The 15793-nt window shown below is 48.1% G+C and overlaps 1 protein-coding gene across 1 annotated transcript; it reads right to left on the reverse strand.

The window, feature by feature from the left end:
- Positions 1–13902: 13902 nt before the first annotated feature.
- LOC142560943 (uncharacterized) lies at positions 13903–15323 on the reverse strand. The gene has a single exon (XM_075673371.1). The coding sequence runs from the start codon at positions 15085–15087 to the stop codon at positions 13912–13914; it is 1176 nt and encodes a 391-aa protein (XP_075529486.1). The 5' UTR covers positions 15088–15323; the 3' UTR covers positions 13903–13911.
- Between the last annotated feature and the right edge of the window lie 470 nt (positions 15324–15793).

A 15793-nucleotide genomic window follows, 5' to 3' on the forward strand; every position in this document is an offset into this window, starting at 1 on the left:
ATTATATACTTTTCTCTTGAGGGATAACGGCTGTTCAGGAAACTACAAACGAGAACGCTTCCAAGCCCTGCGCCATTGCATAGGATGTACCCAGAATCGCACCCCCATGACAAGTGCAGAGTGTGCTGCAGGGAGACCGCCCCATTCGAGCACATGCTATGGGATTGCTCCAAACATCCAAGCGAAGCTAACTCAGGGCGTATACCACCGCAGCTTGAGGAATCAACGCGCAGCGACGACCAAGAAAAACAACTCAGGCCGTCCAGCAGGCCATCGAGCCGCTGGCTAGGCAGGAGCCTGGCGAGCCGGCAACGGCGAGCGGGGATCCATGCAGAGCACCAGCCACGATGACGACGTAGGCCACGTCCGAAGCGCGCCTTCGCGCTTTACTGCAGGCTCAATAAACGTTTTCCCAATCCAATGCAATCACTTATCCGCATTTGTCCTGCATGCGTCTGCGATGAAAACAAGAAGCAGATATGCATAGAAAATCTGAGGTGGCGGCGGCAGGCGGTAGCGCAGAAGTTAGCATGCCCAGCCCCTGCACGTACTTATATCTGCATTTACCTGTGTTCGTGGTAGTGATAGCGACCAAAGCTCTACTTTTTCTGCGCGCTCTAGCCATTGTGAAACTAAATATGTAATTAGCATGCCCAGCCACTGAATGCAAATTGCAGCAGTTGCGAGTGGTGGAATCCCGCTGGGGCTGATTGTGAAGAAAGCTTCCTTTCTCTGTCCACTCTCGCGATGGTGAAGCTAAAATGAGGAGGAGGCCTGACGGAAAAAACGTTGATGGTCACCATAACAGAATGGATGGACGACCTGCGGAAAGGTGAAAGCATACAAGTTTTTAGCACTTGACCTAGAGTAAAGCGCTACACTGGCTAGTATGCCCTCATGGGGATGGTAGACCGAATTGCTTCTCACTGCTAACACTGCACTGATACTAAGAAAATACTCTGTTCGATGACAACCATTAAAACTTCTTTCTGGGCGAGTTGGTGCATACTGTTGGTGACAACCCGCTACACTGAAATTAGCAAAACAATATCAGTTTATAAACTGATAGTGTCAATTATCTGGTGCCCTTCTTGTGTGTTTGAAGGGCATAAAGGTCCTCGCAATGAAATAGCAGTATCTTTGTTTTTGCTGCAGTTGCACACAAACAAAATTCGTTGAAGTGATCGGACAGCGATCTACCAGCGGAGAAGACCAACCCGCAAATGAAAAATAATTGCTGGCTTCAGATCTTCCAATGTACTTTGCGCTTAGCTACTATCTGTAATATTTTCTTTCTTTTTGTGCTCTTATGAAGAGGGAAACTCCACATTACTACAATATCAACAACAGTACACAGTACTGGGGCAACAATAGTAGTACTACAATACTACACAGTAGTATTGGGGCAACACGTTTGAGCAAAATGATTAGGTTTTCGGTCAAAACACTGTGACAGGCGTGAAGAAATCATTATCATGCCCGGTCGAAACAATACCATCTGAAATCTTATTTATTTACACATATTTCTTGAAAAATCACTACAACCCTTTATACATTTACTTCGTATGAGTTATATACTAGCTTGCCTCGTCAATCTCAAACATGTATTCTCTTTGCGGGAGAAGGATTTCGTGAAAAATGACGCAACATAACAGTAAAACATCCAGCAAGGTTCCTATCCGGATGATTGACGAAATTGTGCACTGAGAACGTATCGACTAGCGTGCGATTTAAAGTTGAATTATGATCCTTGTGAGCTGGTGTTGCGTCTAGGCACGAGCGAGTACTGTTAGCGATGACATTGGTCTGAAAATTGTCTGCTCGGTCTGCGATTTGTTCTTGTGGATCTCCACATTGAACGTTGCAGTCGTCACGATGAGAGCACTCCTGTGACATTATTAGCTCGGTGGGCTGGGTGGGCTCGAGTGGTAGCTCACCTTGAGGGGTATTGGGTAACAATTATTAATATATGTACTTTCCAATAATGAAAAATATGCAGAAACACCACTGGTGTTATCTAACTATTCGTAAACAGGCCCCCAAATTTCAATTGGCCCACCCCAAACATTAAGTAGGCCCACCCCCAAATTTCGAGTTGGCACACCCTCAAATTTAAATTGACCCACCCCCAAATTTAAAGTCGGCCACGCCCGATTTTCTTTTCGCCCAGCCTTAAATTGCAAGTTGGCCCAATCCCAAATTTCAATTGGGCCACCCCTAATTTTCAAGTTGTTCCACGCACGAATTTCCATGAATTGTCCTCCAAACTACGAGTCGACGCACCCCAAAATTTAGGTTGGCCCACCCCCATATCGCCCCCAAATTCAGATTGGCCGACCCCGAGATTCCCCCTCATTTAGGTAGGACCAACCCCACATCATCCCCAAATACCGATTGGCCCGCCTCCACCACACCACCAAATTTAGGTTGGCCCACTCCAATACCACCTGCAAATCGAGGTTGGCCCACCCCCATATCCGCCCCAAACTAACGCTGGCCCACCCCTCGATCACCTCAAATTTAGGATGGCTCAACGCAAATAACCCACCAATTAAGGTTAGTCCACCCATATATCACCCCCCAATTCAGCTTGGCCCAGCCGCACATCACCCCCATGGTCAGGTTAGCCCGTGCCCATGTCATCCCCAAATTTAGGTTGGCCCACCCCCATATAAACCCCAAATCCAGGTTGGCCCACCCCCATATCAGACCCAAACTTAGCCTGGCCCACCCCTCTATCACCTCAAAATTAGGATGGCCCACCGCAAATCACTCCCACATTTATTTATTTATTTATTTGTTTCCACAAGCAAGGAGGTACATGGTTGTGGCGGAAAAACAAGGGGAAGGTTAGCCCATCCCCATATCACCCCCGATTCAGCTTCGCCCAGCCCCATATCACCCCTATGGTGAGGGTGGCCCACCCCCTATATCCCCCCAAATTTAGGTTCTCCCACCCCTGTATTATCCCCAAATGCAGGCGGGCCCACCCCCCACATTCCCCCAAACTTTGGCTTACCCACCCCTATATCACCTCAAATTTAGGTTGGGCCACCCCCACATCAGCCTGAAATTCAGCTTGGCTCATTACCATTTCACCCCAAATTTAGGTTGGGCCACTCCCATATCAATAACTTCAACTTGGCCCATCCCTGTATCACGCCCAAATTTATGCTGATGCCACTTCCAAATTCAAGTAGGCCACCCCAACCCTTTTTATAAAGACCTATGTATTCATATGGGAAATGCCTGAAGTTTTTGGCATTACGGACACGATTTTGCACGGCTTTGCTACCAAATGGCTGGGGTACTCGTCAAAGAATGCTGCGCATTAAAAGCAACTGCACCGAACGAGCGACGCCATATGTTGATCGTAAATACTGACGGCTAGCCGAGCTAGCTTCTCTGTAGAGCGACCGGGGCAGACACAGCACGGGACATTTATTCAAATGGTTTTCTTACGGCCACACCTACGGATTGATACCACTTGGCTGTAGGGAACACATTTATTTTACACAATAATGCAGGCCAGTAATTTGGCCCTAGCAGGAGGGGCTACAAAGGATACATTCAATGTAACGAAGATCAACAACAACAAAAATCAACAGAACACGAAGACCGCAGCAATGTTCATCCATCGGAGCTTACAATACTAGACTCGAGTACCTTCATATAGTCGGCGGATTCAAAAATCTGCCCGGGCAAGGAATTCTATTCGGACACTGTTCGAGGGAAAAGAGTGTACTTGTGTGTGTTGGTTCTAGCGAAAATTGGCGATAAAGAGTATTCATGGCTGTGTCTACTTCTCCTTGTAGTTAAAGGTTTTATGCAGTTGGGAAGTATTAATTTAGTTTTCGCTGCAAGACAATTGTGAAGAAAGCCAAGACGACTAATTTTCCGGCGAACCTAGAGAGTCGGTACATTGTACTTTTGCATCAATAAGGATGACGAATCGTGCTTTCTGTATCTATCAAAAATAAATCTTATTGCCTTCCTTTGGACTCTTTCGAGTTGCATAACATCCTTTTGACAATGGGGATCCCAAACTTCAGCAGTAGCTATTAATCCACACGCTAACATCTTCTCCTAGTTGGTGCATTTCTTATTTGGATGAATCTATAGAAATAATTAACGTTCGGGCAGCGACTCAGCTTAGCAGACCCTTTGTTCCGCACGAATGTTGCATAGGAATGGCACTGACCACCGGGTGGCATTGTGGCCCAGGTGGAACTGATTCGCTCGGAGTATGTGCCATTAAGAACAAGCGAAAGTCGAAGAAAACGGACCTTCCAGAAAAAAGCAATAAGAATAGGCATTTTGTTCTCCCAGGTTCCACGCTACAAAGCACGAAAGCTTTCTTTATGCATAACACAAAGCTATGCGCAAGCTTCTAGTTATGATGTCCAATGAATGAAATCTTCACAAATGCGATGACTAAACAAATGAACACGACACTGCTATGTTTTAGGAAGGAAAAATAGAAAACTTAATATTTCTTGAGAACCACTGGAAAACCAGAACCGAAAGCAAATCATGAGTTTTGTGTTTCTACCATCTGGTGGGAGACTATAAAACTAAGTCCTATGCTGCTTAAAAGAAGTGCAAGGCGGGAATCGAACCGCGGCCACCGCGACGCGGGGCCGACAGTGCGCGCGTTTCTACCACTCGGCCACGGCTTCCGAAGCTTCACCCGGCGGTACGCTCATCATTTTATAGATGAATAGATTTTATAGATTTTATAGATGACGTGAACTTTCACGACAGTGTTATAAAAACGCTTTTGGGAACAGTGTTACATCATGTGTGGAGAGTCGAGATAGGCATCAATCGAAAGCTGAGTCTCCGGACTAAATACGCTGCACTGGGTATTACGATAGACGCCGTAGTTTAATCACAGGCACGGTTCTTGCCTCGAAAATCGACTACAAATTTTCGTCGTTTCCATAGGCTTCCATTGCTAAATGAAAGCCTATCGAAACCGCTGTGGGAACAAAATTCTTACGTGCCATAGAGCGATCCCTGCATTTGGCTCGTGTGGATTGTCTTCCAGAACACGTCTGTCACCTGCCTTTTCGATAATCGACCTGCAGCTTTGTTATTCGCGAAAAACCCGCTCGTTCCATTGAAAACGCGCTAGCTTCGTGCCGGGGCCGCTTAGGGCGCTAGTTGGTACGTGTCCACTAAAGCTGGATATGGACAGCAACCGCTGTGGCCATGTAATCGGACCAACGTTCATCTTCTGGCAAGTCCTTTCAAAATTTGGCAACGACATAAGGACAATGGGATAATGACCAGAGTATGGTGATAATGCCGTAATGATGACTTTATCGTGAAATCTGTTTGACGACGTTGGCGCGACGACGACGGCATTACGAAAGCTGGATTAAAAATTATGAAGTTCTACGTGGCAAAAACATTATTTGATTATGACGCACGCCGTTGTGGGGGACTCCAGAATAATTTGGATCACCTGGGGTTCTTTAACGTGCACATACATCTAAGTGCACGGGTGTTTTCGCACTTCACCTCCATGCAAATTCGGCCACCATGTCTGGGATTCGATCCGGCGACCTCGTGCTTAGCAACCCTCGCGGGACCTCCAATAAAGTTCTTTCACTAGCTCACTGTCCACCATTACAATTACTACGTAATAAGCTTTCGTGAAGGTAACTCCCAACCACAACCGACGCAGAAGGGACGGTTCGCGTCGGTGCATTCCGGCCGGACGGCTGAGTTGCATAGAAAGGTCGAGTCTGTGCGGGGTGTGCCACTCAGATAACGAGCGTGTGCGTGTTAGAACGCAAAGCTCTCTAACAGCGTCTGTCCTAGCAGTCTCCTTGGTTTGACGTCCGAGCTGCCTTAACCGCGTCATCATTTCCAACGATACCGCAATGGCCTGGTACCCATTTAAAAGCGATATCACGGCCTTTCTCTCTCAAGTGATGAATGAGTTCCACGATTTCGCATGTCAGTTGATCGTCACTTACCATTACACTAAATTACCATTACTGCTATTATGCTAGCGCAATAACGTATTGCATTCCCCCCTCAGAAGTTGTAGTGGTGGTTTACGATAGCTTCGCAGGTCGTTGTTTGGAGTCGGAGGCGATCTCACCGCTGCCAACCAGATGTTTGGATCCCACCGATGGCATCGGTTGTTGGGAACTCGGCGCTGACGCCCGTGGTTGTACCTGGGTCGCAAGCCCCAAGGGTAGCGTTGGCCTGGCGGCCTGGGGTACAACTGGAAGCATCCGAAGGTCCCGGCAAAGCATGAGTCGACTGGTAACAACAAAACAACTTGTTTATTTTAACATCGCAAAGAGTTGGCGGTCAGGTTGACCGAAGTAGAGAGACGGGAGAGCACTTTACTCAACAGAAGAAATCGGAGCCCTCCCTTTTGGCGTCCGGGGGCAGCTGTTTTTATACTCTCGCAGTTGAGGGCAAGAAGGAACCCCTCAATAGACGAGCACGTGATTGTACAATGGGCTAAGGTGACGCACACTGCCGCCGTTCGGGCACAATGACTGGAAGGAGAGGGTGACCCCTGCTGTCGCATCGCCTGGTTCGGGCACAATGACTGGAAGGAGAGGGTGACCCCTGCTGTCGCATCGCCTGGTTCGGGCACAATGGCACATACACTCACACACGCACATGAAGACACGTGGCATCGGAACATGCCTGGAAACGCCTGGAAACGCCTGGCGGGGAGCGTTGCGGCGACGCCGAACGGGCCAAAATGTCTGCCGCCCCGCCGCAGTCGCGCCGGCAAAACCGCGTGTCGCAGGTGAAACGCAACATCGTCCACTTTCGCAGGACCAGGATGACGAGCCACATTACAGAGCGCAGATATTAGGAACCCGTGCCTGCGTTGAGCGTCGACGTGCCTCGGCGTCGCTCGACGTCGTACCTCGGCATAACCGAGCGAACGAGTACAGCGAAAGATGAAAGCGAAAGCGGAGCGCAGCGATAGATGAAAGAAGAAGGCGCGAGGAAGAAGGTGGCAGAGGAGCGGTGGGGAAACGGCCAGCGCATGCGCTGAGTTGCCGGCGGCCACGGCATTCTTCGCCACGTCGGCGATCTCATCTGCACTTCTGGGCAAGTGGCGTGAGAACGGGAGGGCTACGCTTAGGCTACGCTAGTCCGCGGAGTCAGCTGCTATGGTAAATCCCCTGTACCCGCGTGTGTGACGGGGGTCACTGCTCCTGCTAGAGTCGATCGTGTTGTCGCGGCTGACACTGCTGGCCCGATTTCCGTGCGACGAAGAGCCGCTCTCGTCGTTGGTGGAACGACAGCGTGACAAGAAAAGTGCAGTGCCGTGCAAGACGGGCTCTGCGGCGACGATGGCCACAGTAGCGCGTATCGTCTGTATGGAAACAAAGGGCGCTACTAACAGCATTCTCTTCCCAATATAACCCTCATCTTCATCATCAGCCTGGCTATGCCCACTGCATGCCAAAAGCCTCTCACATACTTCTCCAACTACCCAGTACTGAGCTAATTGTGGCCATGTTGTCCGTGCAAATTTCTTAATCTCATCCGCCCACCTATCTTTCTGCCGCCCTCTGCTACACTTCCCTTCTCTTGGAATCCAGACCGTAACCCTTAATGACCATCGGTTATCTTCCCACCTCATTGCAAGCCCTGCCCATGTACCCACCCCCATTTCTTTTTTTTTGATTTCAACTAAGATGTCATTACCTCATGTTTGCTCCCTCACGCAATGTGCTCTCTTATCCCCCTTAATGTTACACCCATCATCCTTCTTTCCATGCTCGTTTCCATGCTCGTTGCGTCGTCCTCAATTTAAGTAGAACCCTTTTCCTAAGCCTCCACGTTCCTGCCCCGTAGGTGAGTACTGGTAAGACACAGCTGTTATACACTTTTCTCTTGAGGGATAATGACAACCTGCTGTTCATGATCTGAGAATGCCTCCCAAACGCACCCCAGCCCACTCTTATTCTTCTGATTATTTCAGTCTCATGATCCGGATCCGTGGTCCCTACCTGCCCTAAGTAGATGTATTCCCTTACTACTTCCAATGCCTACGTATCGTTACGTATCGTTAACTGCTGTTCTATTCCGACGCTGGTGAACATTACTTCAGTTTTCTGCAGATTAAATTTTAGACCCACCCTTCTGCTTTGCCTCTCCAGGTCAGTGAGCATGCATGGCAATTGGTCCCCTGAGTTACTAAGCAAGGCAATATGATCAGCGAATAGCAAGTTACTAAGCTATTCTCCATTAACTCTTATCCCCAATTCTTCCCAATCCAGGTATCTGAATACCTCCTGTAAACACGCTGTGAATAGCATTGGAGAGATAGTATCTCCCTGCCTGTCGCTTTTCTTTATTGGAATTTTGTTGCTTTCTTTATGGAGGACTACGCTGGCTGTGGAGCCGCTATAGATATCTTTCAGTACTTTTATATACGGCTCGTCTACACCCTGGTTCCGTAATGCCTACATGACTGATGAGGTATCGACTGAATCAAACGCTTTCACGTAATCAATCGAAGCTATATATAAGGGTTGGTTATATTCCGCCCATTTCTCTATCACCTGATTGATAGTGTGAATATGGTCTATTGTTGAGTAGCCTGTACGAAATCCTGCCTGGTCCTTTGGTTGACAGATGTCTAAGGTGTTCCTGATTCTATTTGCGATTACTTTAGTAAATACTTTGTAGGCAACGGACAGTAAGCTGATCGGTCTATAATTTTTCAAGTCTAATTGGCGTCCCCTTTCTTATTGACTAAGATTATGTTGGCGTTCTTCCAAGATTCCGGTATGCTAGAGGGTATGAGGCATCGCGTATACAAGGTGGCCAGCTTTTCTAGAACTATCTGCCCGCCATCCTTCAACAAATCTGCTGTTACCTGATCCTCCCCAGCTGCCTTACCCCTTTGCATAGCTGCCAAGGCTTTCTTTACTTCTTCCGGCATTATTTGTGGGATGTCAAATTCCTTTAGAATATTTCCTCTTCCATTATCGTCGTGGCTGCTACTGGTACTGTATAAATCTCTATAGAACTCCTCAGCCACTTGAACTATCTCATCCATATTAGTAATGATATTGCCGGCTTTGTCTCTTAACGCATACATCTGATTCTTGCCAATTCCTAGTTTCTTCTTCACTGTTTTTAGGCTTCCTCCGTTCCTGAGAGCATGTTCAATTCTATCGATATTATACTTCCTTATGTCAGCTATCTAACGCTTGTTGATCAACTTGGAAAGTTCTGCCAGTTCTATTCTAGCTGTATGGTTAGAGGCTTTCATACATTGGCGTTTCTTAATAGGATATTTCGCTTCCTGCGATAGCTTACCGCTATCCTGTTTAAAGAAGTTACCACCGACTTCTATAGCACACTTCTTAATGATGCCCATAATATTGTCGTTCATTGCTTCAACACTAAGGTCCTCTTCCTGAGTTTAAGCCGAATACCTGTTCTGTAGCTTGATCCGTAATTCCTCTATTTTCCCTCTTACTGCAAACCCATTGATCGGTTTCCTATGTACCAGTTTCTTTTGTTCCCTATTCAACTCTAGGCTAATTCGATATCTTACAATCCTATGGTCACTGCCGCTGCCGCGTACTTTGCCGAGAACATCCACATCTTGTATGATGCCAGGGTTAGCGCAGAGTATAAAGTCTATTTCATTTCTAGTCTCGCCATTCGAGCTCCTCCACGTCCACTTTCGGCTATCCCGCTTGCGGAAGAAGGTATTCATTTTCCGCGTATTATTCTGTTCTGCAAACTCTACCAATAACTCTCCGCTGCCATATTCCCCCACTTACTTGTTACCAGCCTGCTGCTTGCCTAACCTAGCATTGAACTCGCCCATCAGTATTGTGTATTTTGTTTTGACTTTACCCATCACCGATTCCACGTCTTCATAGAAGGTGGAAAATTGCGCGGCACCGGGATTTGGACCACTGTCCTCTTGCCCGCGAGGCGGATGGTCTACCTCTACGCCACTGCTGCATTTTAACGCGACAGCGTTAAGGAGCTCATGTTTCAGAAAAGCCGGTGTCGTCGGCGTCGGTGTCGGCGACGGCGGCGTTGGCCTTGAGCGATAAATCCCAGCAGGCACTTCATGAATAAAAAACAACGTGCAAGATGGGCTGGGTGGGAATCGAACCAGGGTCTCCGGAGTGTGAGACGGAGACGTTACCACTGAGCCACGAGTCTTTTTTTTTTCTTTATTACTGACGTGGCAACAAGGCTACAAAACAAGACATTTTATCAATACACAACGGTCACGACAAAAACTCTGCCACTGGTTGGCAGTCACAGGGCTAAAAACGCTTGAAATTCGCTAGCTCAGTCATCACACTGAGCCATGTTGGTTTTTCTTTTTGCAAATTATACATTTCCTTAATACGACAAATGCTTTCAATGAAGTATTCTCTAACAGGCCGGGCATTTACTTCAGCATGTCTCACAGCCATTCTAGTTTTCCATAAACTATGTAAGGACACCAGCATGAACATGTCATAGGGTACATTGTCTTCATTTAGAGTAGGCAAGAAACGAATCCCATATGGAGTAATCGGCAAGTCCTTCTTTAGTGTTCTCTGTAAGGTGTCCCAATGGAACACAGCATCCCAGCAGTCAAGAAAAATGTGTTCTACTGTTTCGGGTTTTTGGCATAGTAAACAGTTGACGCTCCAAGGCACGGAAAGGCCTTTTTCATCTAGCCATGGTTTCACAGGTAAAGTATTGGTGTGAAGCTGGAAAAAGAAGGACTTTACCGACGGGCGTACTGGCATTCGTTTTACTCTTTTTAGTACGTCCTTTTCAGGTCCAATGCAGAACATCGAGCGATACAATGGCACCGGCAACATTGTGTCTACCAGGTCCTTATATAAGCGCTTTCGTGGTACCCTACTTAAGTATTCCATGGAAAACCGAACCTTTAACAGCTGAAAAGCCAAGACTACCTCTTTTAAGAAACCACGCGCTCTGCCTTGACTGCACCGATGTGACGATACAATAAACTCAGGTATAGCTTCGCTCAGCCTTGTTTGAAACATAGTTAATAAAAATGGGTCATTTTGGTCCCGTAAGAAAACAAACCTCGACACAATCTGCTTAATAAACAAATGTGCCAGACCTAATCCTCCATTTTTAACCGAACGAAAGAGATTAGTGCGACTCGTGCGCTCCCAGCTTGAACCCCATACAAACACTGCGAGTACTCTGTGTAAACGTTGTATGTTAGCCCTTGACATGCACAACACTTGGAGCACGTAAGAAATTTTAGCGACGGCAAACAGGTTGCACACTGTCGCACGAGCAAACATAGAGAAATTGCGGCCTCCCCATTTAAGTGTACCTTCACGAACCCTTTCAGTTTCGGCATTCCAGTAATCAACGGCGTCACGGTAGTGCTCAAGCGGCACCCCTAGGTACTTTGCCGGCGTGACTGACCAGCGGATATTTGCAAACGTACTCGGATGGTCTTCCCAGTTGCCGATCCATACCCCTAGGGATTTATCAAAGTTTATAGCACTGCCTGTCATTCTGCAGTATGATAAAGCCTCTGCGACCGCGATTTCGATGCTTTCTTTATCCCGACAAAACAACGCGATGTCATCCGCGTATGCCAGCACTTTCACTTCCGCGGACTGCACTCTGAAACCCGATATTCTATTGTCATTCTTGATTTTCCTACAAAGCGGCTCTAGGTAAATCGCGAATAAAAGAGGCGACAAACCACACCCCTGGCGGACAGATGACCGGACGCTAAAGGTTTTGGTAACCTCCTTGTTTATAATGAGGCTGGCGGTACAGTCTTGATAGCACATCTTTACCCCATCTAAGATCAAATCCCCTACCTTTATGTGTTCTAGAATACTGAAAAGAATTTTATGGGCCACACGGTCGAAAGCCTTTTGCATATCTAACTGTAACATGGCACAGTGTTCACCTAGGTCGTTACAGTATTCTAAAATACTTCTGGCAATATGAATGTTTGTGTTGATAGACCTTCCTTTAATGCCGCATGTTTGATGCGACCCTACTATTCTGGTCACCACTCCCTGTAATCGCTTTCCGAGCACTCTTGTAAATATCTTATAGTCTACATTCATTAGTGATATCGGCCGGTAAGCATCGACAGCTAACAATTTTTCTGGGTCCTCGGATTTCGGTATCAGAACTACGTGCGATGTCCGAAAAGAAGGAGGAACCTGTTTTTGCTCATAGGCCTCCTTAAACAACCGTAACAGGATCTCACTGACATCTCTTTTGAAGGCTTTATAAAAGGTCGCTCCGAGTCCATCGGGTCCCGGAGACTTGCCTACAACTAAATCATCTATGGCTCCTTCCACTTCGGTGATGCTCAGAGGCCACTCCAGACGCTTTTGAATGTCTTCCTCTAATTGCGGCATGTTTGACAAAAAGTCCGTCTTGAATTCTTCTGTGACGTCTTTAACAGTCCCGAATAATTTGCTATAATGATCAAGAAATGCCTCTTCAATTTTTTGAGGTTGGCTCGTGATCTCGTTCTCGTATTGAATCATTCTGATTTCATTTGGCCTCGCGTATGCCTTTTCGTCAGATAAGGCTCGTTTAGAAGGTGTCTCACCTAGCCAAACCCTTTCAGCTCGTGCCCTTATAACTGCTCCTTTGAACTTCTCTTCTTCGATAAGCTCAAGCTGGCTTTTCAGTTGTCTTATTTCTTTTGTTCGGCTCCCAGGTCTCTCGCTTTCCACGGTGTACAAAAAATCAAGCTCACGTTGCATTTCATTTTCTTTTTTCCTTTTAATAAATTTCTCTTTAGTGGCTTCTTCTATAGCACTCATCTTGACTCCTTGTTTAAAGTTCTCCCATAATTCTAGCACGTTGCCATCTTCGGCTTCGATCAAATTATCTAACTTTTGCTTCACGCTTTCACAAAAGGATTCGTTCATTAACAGCCCATCGTTGAACTTCCACAACTTCCAGTTAAACTTCGATTTTCTTTCTTTGGTACCTACACTAAAAGTTACAAGGCTGTGATCGCTGAATGAGACGTGTTTCACACTATAGCTGCCACACATCGGAACAAGCTCCAGTGCGACATACCCTCTATCTAGCCTTGCGTGACTTTGCCCTTGAAAATGTGTGAATGCAGGCGTGCCGGTAGAACACAGGAAATTACCGACGTCATCAAGATTAGATTCTTGCACTAGTGTGTTTAAAAGTAAAGCACTTTTGTCATGCACTGGAAGGTTTTTCACTCGATCGGCCGCGTAACATACACAATTAAAATCTCCTAGCAATACGACTTTCCTGTCACACTGTAAATGCTGATTTACTGTCTCAAAGAAAGGCACACGCTCACTTTCAGTGTTTGGGGCGTAGACACATATCACGCGCCAACCTACACCCAAAAAGGAAAAATCCACAAAAACCAGTCTTCCACTTTCACAAGAAAAGACCCCTTCTTCTCTAATTCCCAGGTTGTTTCTAATGAAGATAGCGCACCCCGCGGAAGTCCCAACAGCATGTGATACACAAACATTGTATCTATTGCGAAACTGCAGCACCATGCGATCCGTTTGTTCCTCACTTTCTATCTTGGTCTCCTGCACCGCTGCTATATCAACATCTGTTTCTAAGAAAAGCCGGCTAAGCTGGTATTGCCGCTTTTTGGCACAAAGACCGCGGACATTTAGAGTAGCAAAACGAAGTGCAGTGTTTTGAGCCATTGTTATGTTTTTTGAAGAACAAACGAACCGCATGGTACCCACCTCATGCGTCTTGGGCCAAAGCTGCCTTCGCCTTTTGCACAAGCCTTCCGCAGCTGCCATGGCAGCCTTAGGAAGGCACAGTTGATGTCCCTGTCATAGCGTTCCATCGTCCCTTGAGTTTGGCTTGATCACTAGGTGGCCTAGATGAGACGCCGCGAAGCACACGCTCTCGCGGCTACGTCGGCGGCGTCTCCGCCGCCCTCCGGTCCGGAGGTATGTTCGGACGCGGCCTCAGCGTTGACCGCCGAATGATCGCAGCCTTTGGCGGCGGTCCTTCCGAGATCCTTGCAGCCAGGGCCTCATGCTCGTCCAGCGTAGCGTCGTGGCCGCGCTTGGAGACTGAGGCTCCGCTTGTTCCCTCGCTTACTTCCATGACTGCTGGCTCCTCAGGTGACTTCGACGGCTTTGAGGCATCCTGCACTTTCACGACGCCGGTGGCGTCGCCAGCTGCGTCGCTCAGCTTTCGGCTTTCCTTGTTAACACTTGCGTCGTGGGGCATGTCGGGCGGGATTGACGTTGCCGCATCAAGTTCCTCGAGCTTCGGCGTTGCTTCGCTTGCGGCTTCTTCAGCGTCAGCCTCGTCCATGACGAGTTCCGCAGAGTCTTCTCCTCCAACCGGCCCCGCAACACTTGCGTACGTCTTCACGCACTGAGATTCTTCGTGTCCAAAACGACGGCAGTGCGTGCAGCGAGGAACTCGGCATTCTCGTCTGATATGGCCCTTACTGTGACACCGCAGGCACAATGGCGCTCTTCCAGGCGCGACTAGGAGGGCCATGTCACCGGCCACGCGAAGCTGGTGTGGAAGGTCATCAACCTTAATGCCGTTATGGAGCTTGAGGCGCACCAGGCGTGTCGTCGACCCCTTGTCTTGGATCCCTTGAACTCTCCACTTTTCCTTCGAGACCTCGGTCACCTTTCCGAACGGAGCAAGCGCTACACGCACATCTTCGTCGGCCACATTGAAAAGAAGCCAGTGAAGCTTCAAACGCACGTCCTGGTTTGCCGGATCAATAACCAAACAACGTTGGCCCTTCACCTTCATTTCGCCGCATTCGAAAGCTTTCTTCATCCCTTCCATGCTCTTGAAAGTCACAGCCCATACGTGGCTCATCTGGTATGCCCCCAACGCTACCACTTCAGGGAGCAAACCAAGACGCGCCAACGTGTCCCGGAAATGTTCGACTCGGTAAGGCCTCGACCGGACATCCGCGTGCAAAAATAAAGTATTCAAAACACTACGACCTGATGGCAGAGTAGGCAAAACCACTTCGTATCCCTCGGTATCCATTCCGTCGATCCTGTCACCGCGGCCGCTGTTAGCCGCAACCACCGCTCCTTGGGAGCCCATGAAACGCACGTCCTTCCACTTCGGTAGCCAAGACGCGTCCCGACTGAGCCACGAGTTCGATGCTTCAAAGCGGTACAAAAGCGCCTCTAGTGAACGCGGTGTTGCCTTAGAAACGAGCTGTTTCTAAGGCTCAGGCGTGCCTCGCTTGCTCAGGCGCACATTTCGTTGCCGCGCCGAACGCTGCGTTGCTCGACGCTCACCGCGTCCGATGCGGGGCGCGTAGTCGCTGCGCCGTAGCCCATTGTCTTACACCCCTTGGCGGGTCGACGGGAACGCTCTCGCGTTCCACTCTTGAAGGCGAAGCTTAAGCATCCTCCAATCTTTTTTTGAACATAAACATAAATTTTAATATAATCCGTGCACGTATTAATAGACAGTCTTAGTTACACGTACGTATAGAGGCTTTGCGTGCGTAGAGCTTCTACGTGTGAGCAGCGCGCATGCGTAGAACGTAACGGGCGCGCGCGCGTCTCACGGACGTACGTGAGATTCAATTCTTTGCGTGCGTTTCTTGCGCACGTAGGCAGCTTCGCGCGGGAGTTCCGCAAGATCACGAACAAGCGATAGCGTGTCGCGCGCGTGCAGACGGCTCGCATCGAAACACGGCGACAGGATTGAATTGGCTACCGCCGTGTTCACATTTCCCGATAGATGGAGCTACGGGGTCCCTCTTGGCGTGCGTTGCGTACGTGCAGCTAAAAGCATC

The sequence above is a fragment of the Dermacentor variabilis genome, chromosome 10 (genome assembly GCF_050947875.1).
Source record: "Dermacentor variabilis isolate Ectoservices chromosome 10, ASM5094787v1, whole genome shotgun sequence".
Classification (NCBI taxonomy): Eukaryota; Metazoa; Arthropoda; class Arachnida; order Ixodida; family Ixodidae; genus Dermacentor; species Dermacentor variabilis.